Genomic DNA, 22,169 nt, shown 5'->3' on the forward strand with positions numbered 1-22,169 from the left:
TGCTGCAGTCTTTTTAAGGAGATGAATTCACACAACAGCCACAGAGAGACATTTAACCATCAGAGAAGAAATCAGTGACCAAAGAGAAAAGAGAGAGAGGTTTATCTGACTCATGTTATCTGATGTCTTCTGCTTTCTTTCATGGAGACGAAGTATCCATTTCATAACGTCCATTTGTGGCTGTTGGTCATCTTGTTTGTCACTGCTTGTTAACTGGTCTGATATCATTAGCCACGATGACAAACAAGCTAAGTCTCCCGGTTGTTCCATTTAAATTATGTTGTTAACTTTCTATTGTTGAGAGGAGTTCACTTTAGAGCAGCAGCACATCTGGCTGCCACACGCCACCATAGTCCTGCTGTAGGTCCAGCTGAGCCAATGAGGCCCGAGGCTATGCCAGCGGAGTGGGGCTCTCTATCTGCTCCCTGATGGTGTCCTCCCAGTCCAAATCCAGTCTCGTCTTTCTTTCAACAGTCAATATTTATTCAAAAATTCAAAAATTGCCATTCAAAAATGTTGCTGCATTCGTCACATTAAATAAAATTCAATGATGGCTATTATGTGCTCCTGTTTTATTTAAGATACAGCCATAATATAGTGTGATTGTGACACTCTCTCTGCTCTCTGAAAGCTTCATTGAGGATTAATCACCCATTTATTAATGACTGATGAGGTATTTATGCATGAAAATACATAAATTTGTGGTTCAGAAGTTTGAAGGGTGTATATATGGAGAATATGAGTAGTATGTAAGGGTTAATTGAAATGTGCAGGGTAACTTTCTCATGGGAGGTCAAGTTGTCTGGACCGACTAATACCTTTTTTATTAGCGACACCAACATGTTCTCAGCCGCTCAACTTCAGGGAGAACATTGTTACCAAGGTATCAAGGTAAAAAGATTAACGGTTTTAAATTAAAAGCCTGTGTGTGTGTGTATGTGCGTATGTGTGTGGCCTAACTAAGCCTACTTTTGGGACACATTTCAGACTAGAGACCAGTTAATTGGGGGTGGCTTGTCCAATTGGGGACAAAAGCCGTGTCCCCAATTGGGAAAAAGCTGATTTTTACGTCAGTGGTTAAGGTTAGGGTTAGGGTAAGTCTCCAGGAAATTAATGTAAGTCCATATAATGTCCCCAAAATTGTAAATGTGTATATGTGTGTGTGTGTGTGTGTGTGTGTGTGTGTGTGTGTGTGTGTGTGTGTGTGTGTGTGTGTGTGTATGTGTGTGTGTGTGTGTGTGTGTGTGTGTTCGTCCCTCCTGTCGTCAGGTTGTGTAAAGTTAAGTCTGACTCTCTCGCCATAGTTACAGATTCTATGGTAACAGATTGTTTACCTTAAGCAGAGGTGTTTTTACACCAAGCTCATGGGAAGTCAGCTCTGATGAGAACAGTCAGCTCCTGAGACACGATCACATGTACATACACATAATTGTCCTCCTTTCTCAGAAATGTCTCAGTTAAATGTCAAGTAACTGTTGAACTAAGATTCACTGGAAGACATTTATCAAAGCATGATCTGATGTAATCATGGATTTAGTAGAAAAGAACCCAGCAAATCATCACCTATTTGTAGGCTGATGTTAATGTTTGCGAAAGTTATTACAGTTTCATACGATTGGTTACATGCATGGTTCAATACTGCATATGTATCTTCAAAACTCTTCACACAGCAACAATTATGGCTCAAACTGTGACGAAATTGGCATTGCTTTCACAAAAAAAGCATTCATTGACTACAGCCTTCAAATTTCCTGAATACTTCTCTCACTCAAACCAACAAAAAACAGTGGATCTGCAGCCCATTTTGCAAATCCTTGCATACTCACTTCAAAACTCTTCAGTTTATGCTCACAAATTAACATGTCATATCCTGTCGACACCAATTTGTCAAGTCTAACTATAACCATGTTGAAATACATCTATATTCAACCAACCCCCACCAAAACCTTTCCTGCTGCATTTCTATGACTCGTTCCTGTAGAATACACTGTAGTACACTCTATAGAGAGGTACAAATCTAACTGTACATTTTGTAATGAAAAGTTTGTTTAACGAAAAAGATGCATCATGTGTTGCCTGTGTTTTTTTTCCAAGTGTGTTCTGATTGACACATGAATTGTTGTCAATTGAAATCAAGTGTGTCTGCTGGAAGGATTTGCTTTTGAGTATAAAATGAACTGCTTTGCCCAGCAGCGTGTTGGTAAAGTTGACTGTATGAAGAATTTTGACTGTGGACTCAGTATTGAATAATGCATGTAACCAATCACAAAACACCATAAGTAGTAGTACTAATTACATTAATCTCTATAAACAGTTATTGTTATTGTAGTCCGTGTGGTATTGACCAATCATGTTTGAGTGGGCTTAGGTTTTATGCAAGTAAACAGTCCATGTGGAGAACAAAAGAGACAGAGTGCATTGGCCGAAATGCAATCTTGGAACCCATTGGCTATCATCAAGTTGCTAATTGGACTGTAAACAACAACTGGCATACGGAGAGGAAGTCTTGGCCCAGATATCCATTATCCAGATAGCCGCTTGCTACACTGGAGCCCACGAAATGTTGGCCCTCTCAGATTGTTTCCCGTTAGTAACTTTTCTGATCTTAGTTGTCCACTCTGTCAACGATGGTGCTTGCCCCAGGGTTGACGCTGTTGAATACATGATGCCACTTCATGTGGCTGTGGAGGCCGATGTGTGAGCCACGCACTCATCCACAGGTGGGGCAAGGGAGCCCAAATATTGGGCGTGTAATGCAGGCGGTCCTCTAGTGTCGTTGGGCATGGCTTTTGGTCCTCCTCTGTTGGCTGGTATAATGTATTTGTTCGATCACCCTGGCACAAGTGACCTACCAGGCTGATCTATCAAGTGCCAGAGGTTCAAGATGGGTGGGGTTTACCCTTCAGGAGGTCTTTGGTATAGTCCTTATAGCGCCTCTTTTTCCCGTTGGCAGCCCGTTTTGCATCACTGAGTTGCCCATGGAGGGCTTGGTGGGGTAGATGGTGGTCAGGCATGTGGATAGTCTGCCCTATCCAACAAAGATGTTTTTTAGCCACTGCTGCTTCCATTTGCATGGAAAGAATGGAGGCCAAAAGAAGCCCCCGCTCCCAAAAAAAGCTAAAGGTCAGACAAGAATCAAAATGTGTGTTGCAGAGCTACAGTAGGATTTATTTTTCTTTCCCATCATGTGAATCACACTGCAAGCTGTAAGATAAAGCTTTATTTTGCAATCCCATAGAGAGGTCCTGGAACCTTGGCGTGTATAAACAGGAAAAAAGGAAATGAGAGGTAGGTTGCCAATGTGCGTGTAGGATGTGGTGGTTTGAGACAATCACACAGGTCTCTTTTTGGAGCAAAGCAAAACAGTTTCTCTCAGTTGTCTTTTAAATAGTGATGTAGCAAAAGCAGAGATATCCTGACTTTTAGCCCTTTAGTGTGGCTCAAGCTCCAAAACCATTGGATCCTACATTCCATACCACCTACATCTTTTTGTTAGACTCTCCCAGCTGGGTAAATGCCAAGTCATTAAAGCTCTACAACTCCAGTTTGATGGTCCAGCAGGCTTTTTGTGAAAAGTGTGTAGTTACCAAAACCAAGCTGAGATAACCCTGATATTCTCAGACTTGACAAAGCTCCTACAGAGCGTCGGAACTGACTAGTATTCCCTTTGACTAGTAAACTGGCCTCCATGGGTCAGTGGTGTGTCCCTTTAAATTGAGATATGCCTTGTAGCTCAGATTGCATTGCCATACCATATCATCTAAATGTGACATCCTGGATATGAATCAGGCCAACGACCCTTGTTGCATCATTCTCTTCTCTCTCACAATCTTCCTTGTCTGCCTTCACTTTGAACTCTCTAGTAAACACGTTTCTAGTAAACACAAAAACGCCAAGTCATTATCTAAAATTACTGAAACTTTTTAGTTGCATAGCAACGGAATGAAGAAATGCTCCTTGAATGCTTTTATCTCATTCTGTTACTGGACTTTCACAGCTGTACCTCATGTCTGTTCACAGCTACAGAGCCGATGACACATCTCAAAGGTGTCAGAAGGTATTCTGGGTACTAACATGACTTGACAGCAGAACATATTGGAGTGACATATGCTATTAAAGTGGTAATACATGTAATCTTAATTTGTTTTAATGTGCCTTCATCTTTGTTGGTGAGCTTTATTTGCTGTGGTGATTTTGTACTGTACTTTACCTGCAAGCATGGGTGGTACTTTATTAGATTTTATTTTGTTTATGAAGTTCAAGTTTTCTTAGCTGGTGCATTTTCTGTTGGTTCTGGTTGGTTGGATATGACCTTTGTGTTAATAAAAGCTACAATTATCAATGTTTATCTAACTCTTGATGGAAATAACTGGCTCTTAAGCTGCTAAATGCTCCACAATTTTCACCAGCTAGTTGCTAACTTTGTCTGTCTGCAACTTAGTGCTGGGCAAGGAGCGTGCTGTATTTTTTAAAGGGCCAATTCACTGAAAATATTTTCCTTCCACACCAAATACAATACTACGAATCAACAACAACAGAACTACTAATAACGATAATAAGTGATGAACCCAAACATATTTATATAGATACGGATACCCTGCAGTTCACCTCAGGTCTGAGAAGTGTTTTGTCATCAGCTTGTTTTGATTTTTTCAGCCCGCAGCTTTACTGTTTCGGTTTCTTCTCACCACTGGGTTTTTGTGGGGTTTTTTGTTCTCTTTTGCCATGGATTTTTGTCACGCTATTGTTTTGCCTGATGAAAAGTAGCGGCTACCTTGGTAGTGGCTAATGGAGAAATTTAGCCACTACCAACTAATAATGGAAAAATTTTAAAATCACTATGAACAACCCCTTTCACAGTACACATCATTCAATCCAAAATCAATATAATAATATTGATTATAATAGCTTTAAATACAGCATATGAAAATCTCATGGGTTATTAAAATGAGGGCACAAGCAGACATCCTGGTTTCTGTCACTTCAGCGACAGAAAGGCTGAGCAGAGTTCCCTGTCTGCTTTAATGTTACAACTCCTGCTGAATTTAATTCTGAATATAAAGTCTCTCCTGTTTGTGTGTGTGTGTGTCTGTCTTCAGATAACTCAGCAGGGGAGAATCCATGTAGCTGGTAACAGCGTCCCTCTGTTCAGGAAAAATCCCCAAACTGGCTGTCTGCTTTGTTGCACCGTTCGCCTTACAAGCAGAGAGGAGCTGAATGAAGTTTTGTGGTGTAGAAATGTATCTCATGGCCAGGCTTACTTACGTATTTCTTTTTCTTTTTTTAATAAGCCCGTTAGCAACGGGTGTTGTCACAGACGACTGCTGGGGCTTAGTAGGAGGAATATTAGAGTTTTGTTGACTCGGCTGGTGGCTTTTGGAGCAAGTTGATTGGAATTTCTTTTTTTTTTTTTAAATATGCAGTTCATAGGTTCTGCTGGCCACAAGAGCAGGAGAACCTCAGTTTCCATGACAATAATGTTGGTAAACAACATTTTCCTTCTTTCATATTTATCTATCATCTTTCCATCTATTTGTACATGTATTTATCACGTTAGAATCACTTTACTCTTTGTATTCACACTCTATCTATCTATCTATCTATCTATCTATCTATCTATCTATCTATCTATCTCAATCTTTCTCGCCCTGACTCTCTCTCTCCACTATTTTTCTGTGTCCATCTGTCTCAGCTTGTTCCAGATAATTTTTTTTTTTCCCTTCGGCAGACCTTCCTTCTGTCTCTTCCTCTTTTACACTTTCTGCACTTCAATTTCAGCCATTTAGCTTATGCTCTTATGTAGAGCAACTTAAAATAAGTCAGGATGTAAAATAAGCTTCAATTCTGTCACCAGCAGCATTAACAGCATCTAGCAGAAAGGAGCGCACATGTCTGTGACTTGCTTTCTGTCGCTTCAGTCAGGATTTACTCTACTCCCATTCCAGTTTCTGCACTACTCTACAGTCACTATTATGCTTACTGAAAGCAGAAATAATCACATCATGTATTCAACACCATGAACCAGAGCTAGACTGATTTATCAGCTAGGCCAATATATTGATTGATATTAGCTGATTGCAAATGTTGTTTATATGTCAAATGATAAGTAAAAAGAAACTGTTGTTCAGAAATGCCACAAATATGTTTGAGGTCATTTAGAAATTTCGTCTCTTGACTATCAATTTTATGCCAAATATTAACGACAACTGTTTTTTAAAGCAAAAATACCAAACATCTGATAGTAAACTGAATGGACAAACTGTTGGTCAGACAAAACGAGACATTTAAAGATGTAATCTTGGGCTGCAGGAGATTATAGCAGGCATTTTTCACATTTTTTTAAATTTTATAGACAAACGGATTAATCAATGGAAGAAAATAATCAGCAGAGTAATCAGTAATTAAAATAATCATTAGTTGCAGCTATCATCAGGCTACACTGTAAACAAAGTGATGCTATCCAAAGCTTAAATTAGTTTTAATTTGCTCCGTCATCAAACAAAATTGTTGTTTGACTTTTACCAAAATATAACCATCCTACATGTTTACATTACAGCTAGCATGTTGTTCTGTCTACAAATACTGCATATCAGAATTAAAGGTTTCATCAAAATGACGATAACATCTGGAATCGAACATGAAGATGTATCTTTTTGCATTTACATTTGTGCTCTTATGCAGATGGATTTCGAGGGAGTGCAGCAGTAGATGAGGTTTAGATTCAAAGGTTTCTAAACTCACAGGTAAACAACAGTAAGAGGCAGAGTCTCAAAGCCCCAACATAATTAATAAAAAGTAGAAGGGGAAGAGTATTTGTTTGAGAAGTGAAAACTTAAAATGTAGGTTTGGTACAAATGTAATCTCTTTTGTGGTTTTTACAACCTTAACTCTCTGCTACATGTCTCACCCCCGACAAGCAGCTACACTGTCAATTGGACCTGTTTTGTCTGACATTTATTTAGAAAAAAAAGGCTGTTTTCTCCCACAGGAACAAGGTTATTGGTTTTTCGAGACTGTACGTTACATGATATTCTTGAATAGTTGAAGCTGTTTGAGCCTCAGTGCCGCGTTTACAAAGGTCAGTCATCTCAACAGCTCTGCTTCAATAACAATCACAGGATGTCCTATTGGTTACGCAGACAGTCTCATAACACAAAGATTCCTGTTCCCATCACACACTGTAAAAACTGTTGTAGAGCTGGAAGTCTGACTGACTGCTGAGATGAATAAGAGTTCAGTCAAACAAAGACAAAGAAAATGATGAAACAAAACATCACTGATCAACAGCAGGAACACTATCAGCGACTTGACATCACATCAGTTATATTTCTGCAGCTTCACGAAAAATATCCTTGTTCTTTTTTGAAGACTTTTCTATTATTAATCATGCAAAGTCCATCACGTGCATACTGTATACTATAACGTCTTTTAGAATAAAAACATATTCATTATTATTTGAATAAGATACACTGTTCTGCATGAAATAATTATTTCTTGTAAATAATGGTAAAAAAGACACTATTTTTACAGACGATATACAGTAAAGACTGACAGAACACTAAATAAATAATACCTGTTCATTTAAATTTAGAGTTCTTGTTATTATTTAGTATTTGTTTTCAAAAGGTCTTCGAAAGTTCCTGATTTAAATAATAATTTTGTTTTAATTTTTAGTTTTAAACTATTTTATATAAGCAGAGTTTTTGTACAACTGCTTATATTTATATAGCATTTAACATTTGAGAAGTTTGGCTTTATTTGTTGAATGAAAAAAGGGATTTGTAGAAAAACATGTTTATATTTCTTGAAGTTCCTTAAAATTTTCAGTCCTGGTTGATTTGGCGACACCTGTGGTTATCGTGGTAACAGAAAGTGTGGTTTAATACTACAGGTACCAGACATCTGCAGGCAGAAAACACACCGTGAGGAGTAACTTTGTCAGAATTACAACAGAAGAGCAACTGATGTATCTCTGTTTACAGCGCAGCCAAACAAAGTCTTGATATTTTAGTAAAGAAGTCATAATTGAGCAACTGCAATCTGATTTCATGCAAGTAGTTTTTCACAGTAAAGTGTGTTACCTTGCTGAGAAGTTGTAGATGGCTGCTCCTTCTTGTTTCATTACTCCCTGCAATATTTACAACTGATAAACTATCAAAAAAGGACAAAAATGACCTTGTCTTTTTTTTGTAGATGCATTCTTTTGATCAAGGATCACTGTCAGTGTCAACCTTAATTACACTGAATTTTTCAGTGACTACTGTACAATAAAAAAAAACACACCATGCTTGCAAGTTGCAGTAACTTAATACCGATCCGATACTGCTGTAGTAGAGTTAACAATAAACAGTGAGGCTGATTTCAATGAGATAAAATTACATTGGATCACATGCATGCATTATTTCCTGTGAATCCCTTGTGCACGTGGAGGCTATTTGAATCAAGCTATAAAAACTACTATACAAAGAGAAGGGCTGCAACTAACATTTATTTTCATTATTGTTTAATCTAATTATCCTCTCAATTAATCAATTAATTGGCTTGTCTATAAAATCTAAAACCCCGATATCAGAAATAGTGAAAAATATCTGTTATAGTTCCCAATTATCACATTTGAGAAGCTGAAACCAGATGTTTTTTTGCCATTTTTATTTAAAAGAATGACTGATGATTATGCAATTATCAAAACAGTTGCTGATTAATTTTCGATTAATCAACTAATTGTGAAGCTCTAACAGAGAAGTAATTATTTAGTATAACTTTCTAAAAAGAAAATGCAGAAGATCAGTAGTGTCAAAAAACGGGTTAGATTTCATGAAAATCTTAAGGATGATAATTTTACAGTATCAGAAAGTTTAGTTTTGGCATTGGTACCAAATCTCAGGTATTATATCAGCAGTAGCATCAATAGCAACAATATCTCACCCTTTACATACTATGCAAAAGGTGCATTACTATGTATTTGATAGAATAGATAGATTTGTGGTTGCACAGAGCCCTGGTGATGATAGCCTTGATGATATAGTACAGAGACAGAGGCTTCGTGCCCAAGCCAACAACATCAAAGTGTGCCTATTAAGAGTCATGTAACGTGTTAATGTCTAACACATTGAACTCTGCCCTGCTCACACTTTGCTTTGAATGACGATGCCAAAACAAATAATCCAGCATTGTGATCCGTCTCCCCATAGACTAGTCTGCTGTGGCGTAGTTCATCTGATCTTGATACACTCTAAAAAATATCTGAGGTTAAGAAGTTATTTGATCTCAGTTCTATATTCTGTGTTTTTAAATTTACCCAAAATGATTCATGGCCACCATCTTCTATTTCATGTCATAAGAATTGGAAGACTGTATGTGGCGGTTATGGTGGCTTAACGCTATTGTGTACGTTTCACCAACACAGGAGCCTTCCTGCTGCAAATCCTTATAGACAATCAATGCACAGATGAACTTGGTGTTTATTGTATTCAGTCACCAAAGGCGTAGGCTTGAACACTTCACTCAGATCATTTAATCCATGGCACTAATCGCCTTTTTTTTCCATGGACACCCTGAGGGGCTGCTAGGAGGATTAACAGCCAAACATTGCAGTTTAGTTTGCTGTGATAATTTTCCTCTTGTATGTCTGTAGTTAATAAATGAAACACAAGACACACAAACTATGGATTGTTGTCAATACAAATAGAGTACTTGGCCTCTGTTACTTTGGATTACCAACTCTTTATTACCATTCAGTGTTTTAATTTTTGTATGTTTTAACATTGTTTCTAATTTTCCCTAAATATGACAAATTGTGGTATGACTTTCAATATACTGTGCAGTGACAGGTTGATATACTGTAGAAAGTTTGTAGTATTGTCCCTCAAATAAGCATGATCTTTTTCCTGAACTATAGCAGCTCAGTGTATCTACATGATATTGTTTACATTTTCTAGGAAACACCCTCTTCTCCCTAGTCAGCAATAGCAGTATACACAGTAGCGATCAGGTAATGTTTAAATGAAAAGATTTTAATTGACAAAATCAAATTAATACAGTTGTTGGTCCACGTCTAAGTAAGCTGTGTGTTTGCTTATTGCATATAAAAAAAAAAAAGTAGAGAGAGAAGGATGCTGACACCTGGCCAACAGCAGGTACTCATGCTGGAAAGACAAGCAGAACAAAATCAATTTGTGGCAAAGTGCAATCTGGGATGGTCTTATTAAGCTCATTTTTATTTGTTCTTAGCCAGGATGAACACCACAGAAGGTAAATTGAGGGAAAGAGTGCAAACAAATCAATGCAAATGCTTCGCCAAGGTTACATGGACCGGAATCAGATTAGTTTTGACTCCCTGCTGTCAGAATCATACAGGATCCCATTTTCAAAAAGCACTACTGTAGCTGAGTTTGTGTTTTATTCACAAGCCCTGATTCACAACTGAATACCAAACAACTATTAAAAAAACATTTTACAGAGCCAAATGTGCTACTCTATATTTTCACCAAAGAAAACAAACTATGTATGCTTGTGAACACGATTAATTGAACCGCCCTGGTGAGAGTAAAGTTTTGATCCTGGTGAGCGTTCAGTGCCCTGGAAAAAACCCCACTGTTCATGGCCATCAAAATAGCTTCTTCCTCCGCTATTCTAATGCCGAGCAGCAGAACCAAGATAGAGAACTGCTGGAGTCCTGTGGGCGGGCGATTCACTTCTAGAGAAACTGATAAAAAATTCATCTTGCCAGGTTCTGCTTTATCTTGAGCTCCCTGCAAAGCTTCATTAAATCTGCTGTAAAACCTCAACCTCGATTTGGTTCAGAGCTGAGGAGCTATTGAAGCTGGCTTCGGCGATGCATTTACATTTACATTAATATCTCTCCTACATTTACATTAACAACTTCAATACTATATCTGCATTTTGCTGAGAGAACAGTTTTTAATCCACGGAGAATAAGCAGCTGCTGAAACTAGTTTATGGTAAACATGACAAAAAACAAATTAGTTTCCAAGGGTCAAAGGCCACAATTTATCTACTTTTCTTTAAAGTGACGAGTACCAGCAGAGAGGGTGGGGAGGAGAGAGTTAACGTGGGTGGAAAAAAGCATCAAGTGAGCTTTTCCTTCATGGAGAGGGATTAGACGCCTCTCACTGAAAACAGAGGTTGGATTCAATCCAGCCCTCTCTCCTTGTTGCTTTTCTGTCTTTCACCTCTTATTTTTCTCCCCTCTCATCCCTCTTGTCTTTGATCTTTCTCTGTCCTTTCCTTCTCTTTCCTCTGTTACAGTGTATTCATCCATCCTCTAGTACCTCTTTTCATCATTTTGCTCTCTTCCTCTTAGCTGAGTATTCCCAACCAAGTTCATTCATTCATTCATGAGAAATTGGAGTTTCGGTTGTACAAACTTTTCTCAGAGGCAGAAAGTAACTTAGTTGAGTTAAAACCTGCTTAAAATCTGCCACTGATTCATCTATTCTGCATGTATCACACACAAACTGTACTGTGCACTCATCTCGAGTCTTTCTGGGCTGGCGACTGAAGTATTACCCATCAATTTGGTTGATGTTCAATTTGCCTTCACTAACATATTTCATAGAAAATGTACCGCCACTGGGATTACGCTTTGGTTGCTTCTGGTAAATAGCCCTTAGTTGAAATTCGGGAAAGTTGGTGTCTTAGTTAAATTGAAGCATGTGATGAGATGCAAACCTCTGAGTCCAATGTTTAAATCATGTGCTTTAGACGCCCAGCAAACCACTTCAACCTTCTCATAACTTTTTGCTGTTAAATAAATGCCACACTACTTCCTGCATTTGAAAAAATCATTGCAAGTGATACAATAGTAATAATATAATCCAGTTCGATTCATGATTTTAATAAATTTTTGTTTGCCTGCCATATTCAGGATTGAATTCAGGATTGAAACCTCATAAAACCACATTGTTAAGACAGTTGAGCAAGAATAATGAACGATAATTGAAAAGGTCATCATTACGCATAAAATACAGGTTAAACCACACAGCTATTGACTGTGGAACACATGCGGTTTAATAATCAGTTTCAGCACAGATAGAGCAGAAAGGTCTGTTCACTAATTGATCTGCTGTTGTTTGTGTTTTTAAACAAAACATCAGTCTTGATATCAGCAGACTGTTGCTAGCTAGCGTTACATAGCAGGTAAAGACAAACTGAACAAAGTAGAATCAGGAAACTCTTCCGTCGACTCCCAGAACTTCAACCCTCGTAACCAGAGATGATACCTCATCAACGAACACGAACTGAGAGAACAGATCAGTAAGCATTTTCAGTCTGTCCTTCTTGTAGACATAACCATTAAATTCCCTACGAGATAGCCAAAGACAACTAGGCACCTGGAGTAAAGACAGACCCGTAAACTGCGGCAGGTGCACATGTAGTGTAACTAATCACATCAAAGTTCGAGATATCGCTCAGCCCAAATCCGAGTGACAATTACTCTGTATTTGATCAAATGCATTGTAGCCAATGTAGCTGCATATGAATGTAATTCAGATGAGACAGAGTTGAGGCTCGGAGGGTCTTTTTAAAAGGCACCAGAAAGCTTTTTCCACTGTTCGTCGAGACTGGGATACATTAAAGAAAATGTTAAGCAATAATTTGCTGACTGGTCTCTCTCTCCTTTTGATATTTTCCTTCTACAGCTCATACCTCCTTCCCCACAAACATCAGCCTTTCAATGAGGTCAGCACAAAAAAAAAAAGGCACTACTCATATTTTTGACATGTTGTGTCAAACAGTGTTTAGACCTGAATGCTTGTTGTGCAGCTGTAGAGATATTGTTTACCACAGTTACTGTTTGTGTCTCCTGAAGACAAAGAGAATTTAAACACACCTTCACCACAAGGTCAGAGGCTTTTTTTTGAAAAACAAAACAAGAACAGAAAAAACAGGAAAAGATGACAGCTGGGCTTGGCTCACTGTCCTTTTATTTTCTCCAAAACCCTGGATCATTTTACACCTGACCCCAAAACACACAATACTGCCTTCCTTGGGGGGGGGAACTAACCTAGAAGCTGGAAACATTTGTTTTCAGGCTGACCTATAACGTAGTCTTGTTTCTCAGACTTACTGTGAAAATCACAAACTTCATTTGTTCGCTTACTGTAACAACTAGTATCAAACTGCCCCGAAGCAAGGCATTAAGTTGCACCTCTTATAGCTCTGTGGCAACCAGAACAAGCCTGTGGTTATACTGGGCAGGTCATACAAGTGTGAGGAAGACTGACTGAGAAATAAGAGCTGTATTCAGTCAAATAATCCTGCATTAATAAATATTTAAATAAAGGCAATTAGACATGAGCTCCTCTCTTCCTTAACAGCTGTAATAACTGGGTGAGTGTAACCCTGAAGCATCCGGCTATTAATACAAATCTCATGCTTTGAATAATAGGCAATGATCATAAGTCTGTTTTGTATTAAATTAAACAATTCCTGTCAACAGTTCTTCTGTAGGACATATTCTTTCTTCAGCAAAAAGAAACACTGCATTGCACAAGAGGGAAAAACCGATATGTCTTTTGCAACTTATTTTTGGAAACCTTTTGCCTCTGAGAAGACTTGCTGTCTCTGTCATCATTATATGATGAGTCAGAGTCAGCGCCGCTCCAGGTGTAGATGTGAAAGAGAACAGCAACAAACAGTATTTAAGAGGAGATACTGTTTGTGTGTTGTTTTGTGAGGTCTTTATGATTTCAATTTTTTTAACTGATTGTCTGATTGAATGTGATTGAACTGTTGAAAATGGATTTGCAACCAATAGAAGAGCAGCTTATCTCGCTGAATCATTTGTTTTTTGTGTGTGCACATGTTGGCTACAACATACAGTTAGTGCAAACTTTGTGTATCAGCATTTCAAGACAGTTCAGTAATTGTCAGGTAACTCCCCATTTCACTGTATGTCACCTTCATATTTAATAAGTCCTGCACCCATATTGGTTTCTTACAACAGAACAAGCACATGCAGGTTTGGTGGACTGGAGACAGAAATGAGAGTCCAAGTGTTTTTTTTCCCTTTGTTTTTTAAATCTGTGATAGCCCTGTGATTAACTGGAAAGCCATACAGGGTAAAAAAAGGTGAATTATCATTTCTGCATCCTAGTCGCAAGGGTCCAAGTTAAGTAATGCTTGTCATCTGCCTATATCTGCAAGAGTTCACCCAAAAATTTATGACTGCACTGACTGCACATTCCTACAAGCACGCCAGCTGAAACACGTCCACAGACAGTGAGTTCAGGATGAACAGAACCACATGCGTATCCATGATGTCTTTGTCCTTTTTGGAGTATGTCAGGGACTTAATGTAAATTTCATTAACTGCCCATGTCCGCCTGAAGGACAAATTTAATGATGCTAATTTATTATTGTGCAGATTGCATGCACCTGCAAGTGGGCCCGCTGCACATGTGTGGAATACATAGACAGACAGCCAGTGTTGTATGTGGAGAACTGTGTGTTCATCCTCAGTTATATCTTCATCTGTCTGTTCATCTTTTGCGTGAATTAAATTACTCTTCTTGGCATTTAACTCGCAAAGCTTTTATTGCACTTACAGTAACATAACAAGTGTAGTTGTCATCAACTCGAGTACTTCACGTGGTTCACTGTCTCTCCTCTGCTGCGCTGTTTGCAGTGAACCACAGAGAGCAGAGAAGAGTAAAGCGACCATAAATGACAGCAAAATGCAGTTTTTAGTCTATATATCACACAAAAGATGGACAGACTCCAAATGACAAAAAATATTGCCTTAAAGAGTGTGATTTGCAACACAATGAAATAATGATAGAGCATAATATGAAACGATAGCTGTTTTTCTGTTGTCACATATCTCACAGCCCTCGCTATTATAGTTTCAAGGGTAATAGAAACAGCCACTTAACAGGTGAAGTTAGAAGGACTTTCATTTCCACAATACTGGTTATCTGAAATAAGTTTTGCTGGGAGTTCTGATCCAAAAGGAACCAGCATATCAACACCAACAACACAGGATCCCAACACAATGTCAGTCCAGAAATAAATAAAGAGTGGGGCACCTTGTCAGACTTTCCTGTATCTAAACCCAGAGGGTAGAGAAGGGGATGAAGGGGACACTGCAATCATGGTACATCATAATGGGTTGGATAAAGGTATCCCACCGTGCATGTTATACTTCATCATAGAAAAACTTGAATTGAAAAAGTCTCTGCACATGTGAATATGTGACAGGTGTGTTGGAGCACAACTTGAATAACAATGAGAAAACTCCAGCTCACTGTCTCGCTTACCGCTGGAATATTCATTAATTTATGATGTTTGGAGATACAGGCAAGCATCAAAAGAGTTTCATATATATAAACATAGAAGCTGCCTCGATTATCCAATAAGAGGACCATAGAAATGAGTTCAACTGGTGAAGGAAACACCTTGAGCAAACACATAGCAATTATAGAAAAAGAAACAACAGATTTCTTCATGTTATGTTTTATGTTTTCTGTTGCAGATCTTCTTGTCAAAGTGGCGAAGGACAGGTTTGGAGCCATTCAGACGGAATATCAAAAGGTAACTGTGTGTGTCTGCGTATATTAAAATGCTTGTTTTGCTGTGCCTTTTTCTTCACCTTATTTATGTTTTTTTTCTGATTGGATGCAGCAATTTACAATATAAATTACAGACGAAATATACCTCTGAGATACTCTGTGGTCCATGACTTTTCTGAAGCAAGGTGTTGATAGCTTTTACAAGCCAAGGCAAGACCATTTTTTTGCTGGCACCACACAAAAAAATGGTAGTTGCTTCTGGCACATACATCATTCTAGTTTTTATGAAAAACACCTTAAAACTTTTTAAAGCTTTTTCACCATCCTTGAGATGTAAAAATACTGTGTGAGGTCTGTACCTTCCTTTTAATTGCAGGATAATTTGCTGTCTGTGTGCAGTGTTACAATATGCAATATGTGTTATATGCATGCCAGTTTTTTTTTTTTTAATTTTTCTTTAATTTTGTTCTCTTTCGTCCACATGTTTTTGTTTTGTGGCTTTGCTCTTTCTTTGACGCTGCGTTGCCTTTGTCTTCTGCATGCCCTCTTCATCTGATCTTCTCTGATCTGATCTGGCCTCCCTCAGCCAGAGAACATAGTGCTGACCCTTCAGGTAAAGTCTGCACACTGGACTCACAGTCCAACCCATCCCCCTGTCTCATCATGCTCCACTGTCCTGAGTCACTAGGGCTGCACAATTATAACTTAAATAATAAACTCTTTAGTTCATTCTACACTTTGCTTTACATTTTATATGTTTTCTGTTATTTTAACCTATTTATTGTTGAAGTATATGATTTATTGTGCAGCCCTATGACTCTGTCCCAGTCATCCTGTCCACCTTGCAACTACCAAAACTGTAACACCTGTGTCATTTGAAGCATATCCTGATTTAGAGCTTTTAACTTCATGGAGGAGCAACAATGCTGACTGGGTCACCAGTCATTGTGGTTCTCTCTAACTGGAAGAGGAGCTTGCAACACAAAACAATGAATTCCAGTCATAGCTGTAACAAAACCAAACAGGATGGAAAAAATACCAATATGGGTTTTGCAAGTTATACTTAACAGTCTCAACCTTCGTGTTAATATGAATCTGTTTCAGTGCTGCAGCTGTAAATTAAAAGCTCCATTCTGACCCTTTTTAAATATTATGGATTACCACACAGATGACAGAGCCTTATGATAAAAGAAGTGATCTGTTCTGTAAATGTGTAACACTGTATTAACATAAATGTAATAAATAGCTTTGAAACCACTGAATAAGCTGGTCCACCATCAGCAGTATTTGCTCTAATATCCACCCAAAACCACAGCGAGGATGAACACACATACACACTTCATCTTCTGCGTGCTGATGTTGGCAGAACTGTTTCTATTACTATAATTCTCCACACACTGACCTGGACCACTGACACAGTATGCAGTGCTGCTACAACTCCTAGAGCTGAAAAAAACACCCATCCGCCGAGAGCTTCAAATGCATTGCTCAAGAAAATTCTCCATGTAAATCCCATTTCCTCCACCATCAGTAATAAGTTTTCCAGTCCCGCCTGAAATATGTGATTTTACAATAACAACACCTAAAAGCAGCTTCTAAAAAACAGTGTTTACAAATAACAGAATTGTCTTTGCTTTAAAAAGGAAATCCGTCTCATTGTTCGGCATTAATAGGCCCAATCAAGGGGCAAATACCACGGTTTGAGGCTGAAACCAATGCGGAAGTACCTTAAAGCACAACATCCCCGACGGCTGCGAGATGCTTGCTCCAAAAAATCCCTGGCTCCAAATGACTCCCATTTAAAAAGCGTCTTCTCTCTAGAAATACTAAATCAATAATTTTTAACAAGTCATTACGGTATCATCCTTTGAAGATTATGTTGTAATTTCAACCGAAACTACAGCAGATGTTTCCACTGATTGTTGACTGTTCATTTGTTGTAGATGGGCTCATCAGTGAAATCCCCCTGATAAAGTCTTGATTTGAATAAAAGTCTGCAAACAGTCCAACTGTAGTCAAAAGCTTGCTAATTTTTGTGGTTTTGCAGATTGCAAAGACATAATTTAGAATATCATGTTTCTCTTCACTGTATATTTGTTCCAGAGTGCTATGCAGCAACTCCCAAACCAATTTGCCAACAGGATCTGAACCCTCAATAATGAATCAGAACAGGAAGCACAAATGAACACAATGATTCATGACGATAATTAATTCATTCATTCACCTTCCGTATCTCAGACATTTAGCTTACAGTGAATGAGCAGTTAGGGTAACAGCATCTTGCTCGAGGACCCGTCAGCAGGCCTCATGGCTGCTGCTGGCATTAAATCCGATCAAAGTCACAGAATTGTCTGTTTTCACCACTCAGACACGCTGCTCATCACCCAGTTTGTTCTTTTTGGAAGGTCACCTTCCTCTTTTGGGGACTTGCCAAGACAAAGCTGTAGTCAAAAAATAGTTGCAGCTGCAGGCCCTTGAAGAGTGCTGGTGGAAAAAAATCAAACATTTTTGACCTTTTTTTTGTGTGTGTGTGTGTGTGAAGATTCACCCAATAACAAGCAGAGCCCAGAAGCAGAATGATAATGCAAGCGTTCAGATTTGCACAGTGTCCTCAACAACTGGGTTGACATTGGCGCTTTTATATGACATGGGACACATATACACTCACACATGCCCAGTGCCTCATTTTCTTTCTCTCTTTGCATCTCTGCATCTTCAAACTTGTTTCCACTGACCCTGAAATCACCCATATTTTATTCCTTAAGATCAGAAAGTGTGTGACTAACAGTCTTTTTCCACCTACCATCTTGTAAACCATGTTCTTGACACAGCCAGGAGCCTCTCTCATCCAAACATTATCTTTTAGAATTTGGATTATGCCTGCCACCGGAGATTTCCAAGTATGCACAGAGATTTCTGAAAGAACTTGAGGAGGATACTCCTTCCTGACAAATTCAGAAGTCATTTTATGTCAACCTACATGTTAAAAAGCAAAAGCCGCAGGTCCCTAGAGAAGGCAGGGTCAATGACTTATGAGGACGATTAAGATTAGTGCGAATCAGTCGGGGCCAGCTGGGAGAGCAGTTTGTCCATTCAGGAGCAGTGATAGCAACCCTGCTTTGATCCTTTCATAATGAGAAGCTATTGAACATCACTGTGACAACTTACATACGGTGTGGGAATTACCAATCCCTATTCAATTTTGCAGATTTCCAAAGCCTGTCCTGAGTGTGGTTTAGATAACGGCAGATTAAGTGGGAGCAGTGTTGTAAATGACAAGGGGAGGTGGAAGCTCTACTGCCAACAGCAGCGATTTAACTCTCTCAATATATTGAGGGGAATTTGTGAAGAATATGTGTTAAATCACCTTGAATATTTCTAATATTCAATCAAAGCTGAGGATTATTGAGGCTTTGTGATGAGAGATGTGCAGAGACAAAGCAGAATCATATGCGTATAGTACAATAAAGCTCTCTACATACAGAGTCTTCTAAGTATCTCATAGCTAATTATACGACAGTCAGCATTTCTCCACTCAATCCTGAGCTTAATGGCACAATCCATACATTTTAATCTTACTTGTCATAACAATATTCTAGATCTTTGACCTTACTGACCAATTATTGATAATTAAGCTCTAACTGCCGCCTCTAATCTTAAACTAACCATTCACTGTAGATACTGTATACTGTATCTGAAACTTACAAATGCATGTGACCTTGTAGTACTTTGTTCTTCAGGTAAAAACTGCATTTTTTTCAAAAACTGAAGAATTAGGAAACAGTAGCATTTACCTTGACAACTATGCATTTTCTAGCTTATCCAGTGAGGATTTGACTTTTTCCCCCAAAGGTAATATACACTCAGTTGCCAATAGATAAAGTACACCTTGCTAAAACCCTTTAGTTTTTACTGTTAAAATTATATTGCGCTATTGGTGTTTCTAATATTTTGTCTGACTTCATTAGACCTGTAACGATTAGCCGATTAATCGATTAATAGTAAATTAATCACCAAGTATTTTGATAATTGATTTGATAGTCATTTGGAGTCATTTCATCTCTGATTCCAGCTTCCCAAATGTTAGTATATTTTCTGGTTTCTTTAGTCCTCTATGATAGTAAACTGATTATCTTTGGGTTGTGGACTGTTGGTTGGGACAAAACAAGACATTTGAGGACACCATCTTTGGCTTTTGGGAAACATTGATTGACTTATTTCACCATTTTCTGACATTTCATAGACCAAACAACTAATATTATCGTTAGTTGCAGCCTTCATTAATATAAATGAGGTGGATAAAACAGGCTGTTGCAATGGACTGCAATAGTTTTAGTTGGGTGTTCCTACAGTAAGAAACTAGCAATATCTCAAGTAATTCTTCAATTTAAGCAGGAGTTTCTACCCAAACATTTCTCACTGAGATCCTATCTTGAACCAAGTGACAGAAAAATGCCGCTGTCAAGAGGTAATTTCTCCTTTGTTTCATGGTTTCTTGATTTCCTCAACTGGAAATAAATTGGATGCACCTTTTTTATGAAACTGACAATGAAACCAGTGTAATTGTTTCACCTCAAGGGCTGATTTATTCCCTTGTTTCAAGAAAAATCTGTTTTTTTATGTCTTAATACAGGTCTTAAGTACTTCTTTGAATGGAGTTTCTCTGCAGCTCACAAACTACCTTTAGTCCATTCCCACTGAAGCAGGATTTTCATCAGAAATGCTTTCTTTCCCCTTCATTAGAGTGGGAAAACTGCACCGCAGGGCTCCATGGATGGCTCTGACTCATTTGAGCAATTTTCCCAATATACTACATGTGTTGCTATCCTCAGCGCATATTGCAGTTTGTTGTAAATTTATGTAAAAAACAGCCTTCAAGAATTTCTTGCTGTGAGTTTCAAATGATTTGCCATTTTCAGTTTCAGCTTGCGGAGTAGTATATAAGAACAATAATATCCTCCCACCGATTTTGCGAGTTGTGGCATTTACATAGTGTCATAATATAGTTAAGGAGTTGATTATTGAATTGTCTTGTGGTATTTAAGAACTAGAAGAAAGGATTCACCAGGAATGAGCAGTGTTACACAATGTGTGTATTGTTTATCCACAAATCCCTTTTGGACAAAGACTAGGGAGAGAATTTCCAGCGCATGGATCCTATATTTAGATTTGTTGCTCATTTTATCCTCTGCCTCCTTGTGTGTCCTCCCTTCCTCTCCTGTACGTCATTATTAATCCTTTCTTTTCTCCTTCACTCCCCAACTCATCTGCTCTCCTCCTATCCAATCCTTTCTCTCAACAACCCCTACCCCATTTCCCCTCTTGTTGTTTTGTCTCCTTTTCACCTCTGATCCCCACTTTCCCTTTTCATCTCTTTTCCCCCTTCTCACCTCCTCTATCCTTTATGGTTCCTCAACAATTCGTCCCTCATTCTTCATCTCATTGTTTTTTTTCATTCCTCCCCCGCTGACCCTAGGCCATCTACTACGAGATAGGCTTCCTTATATGTGCAGCGGTGGGCCTGCTGTTCGCCATCCTGATGCCCATAGTCGGCCTCTTCTTCTGCATGTGCCGCTGCTGTGACAACTGCGGCGGGGAGATGCACCAGCGGCAGAGAAAGAACGCAGACTGTCGGCGTGGCCTGCTGGGAACGCTGCTTTTCTCCACCTCACTGGTCATCACGTGAGTATGACACATGCACACATGACACACATAGGCAAGAATACACGGATGTGAGCTCAGGAGCACAACTGCAAGATGTAACAGTGTGTGCACACTTGTACTGTATATGCATGCACACGTACGTTAGGATTACATTCCATCTACATCTTCACCTTTTACTGTGCCAGATGCATGCATGTACGTACATTCAGGCAAACACGCACTGTACACACATGCTCCCCTGGTCAACGTGTGAGTCCGTTTCACGCACACACGCCGGTCATCAGCGCTCCCCATCCCCCATGCTGTTTGCTATATATAGTAAAGTCCTACTGTAGATATTATGTGGCAGCACACTTCATACTCTTGTTCAGTGTGAAGCATTGGTCTTTCTCTGCAGGGAATTCACACTGAAAGCTTTCATTTATTGTGGTGAGAAATGTTGATTTTATAATTATTAGGATTATCTGAAACACTAACAAACCAAAGATGAACAGGTATCTCACAAATCCCGGAAATAGTCTTACTCTATTATTTGATATCACAAGACTTCTTTCTATAAATGACTATATATATATATATATATATATATATATATATATATATATTTCAAATGATTTGCATTCTCACTCATGCACTCTTCAGTGCCACAGTCTTCGCCTTACTATTCTCCTTTTGCTTTTTTGTATAACAACCATAATACCCACTGCATCTGCCTTCAGGGTTTATTGTACTGTATTACTGCTCCAGCTGTCATTTCCTCATTTTACATTTACATTTTAAGCATTTAGCTGATGATTTTATCCAGGGGGAAATGCAGTAAACCGTAGAATTAATTTGTGTATTCAGTTGCTATTGTTTCACCCAGTAGTGATTGTAATTAATTGTTGTAATTTAGGAATTTAGTACCTCCAGTTGTTTTCCACCCGAACCCTGTTTTTCCATCAGTTTTGACTGTGATCGAAACCGTCATTA

The 22,169-nt window shown here is 38.6% G+C and overlaps 1 protein-coding gene across 6 annotated transcripts in view; it reads left to right on the forward strand.

The window, feature by feature from the left end:
- Positions 1-22,169, forward strand: part of prom1a (prominin 1a) — an 82,780-nt gene that overhangs the window by 16,901 nt on the left and 43,710 nt on the right. For all 6 annotated transcript variants that reach the window (XM_042418823.1, XM_042418824.1, XM_042418828.1 and 3 more), the window contains exons 2-3: positions 15,497-15,555; positions 21,010-21,215. In XM_042418823.1, the coding sequence (XP_042274757.1) occupies positions 15,497-15,555; positions 21,010-21,215 (265 nt within the window). The remainder of the gene's footprint in view (positions 1-15,496; positions 15,556-21,009; positions 21,216-22,169) is intronic.

The sequence above is a fragment of the Thunnus maccoyii genome, chromosome 8 (assembly GCF_910596095.1).
Source record: "Thunnus maccoyii chromosome 8, fThuMac1.1, whole genome shotgun sequence".
NCBI lineage: Eukaryota > Metazoa > Chordata > Actinopteri > Scombriformes > Scombridae > Thunnus > Thunnus maccoyii.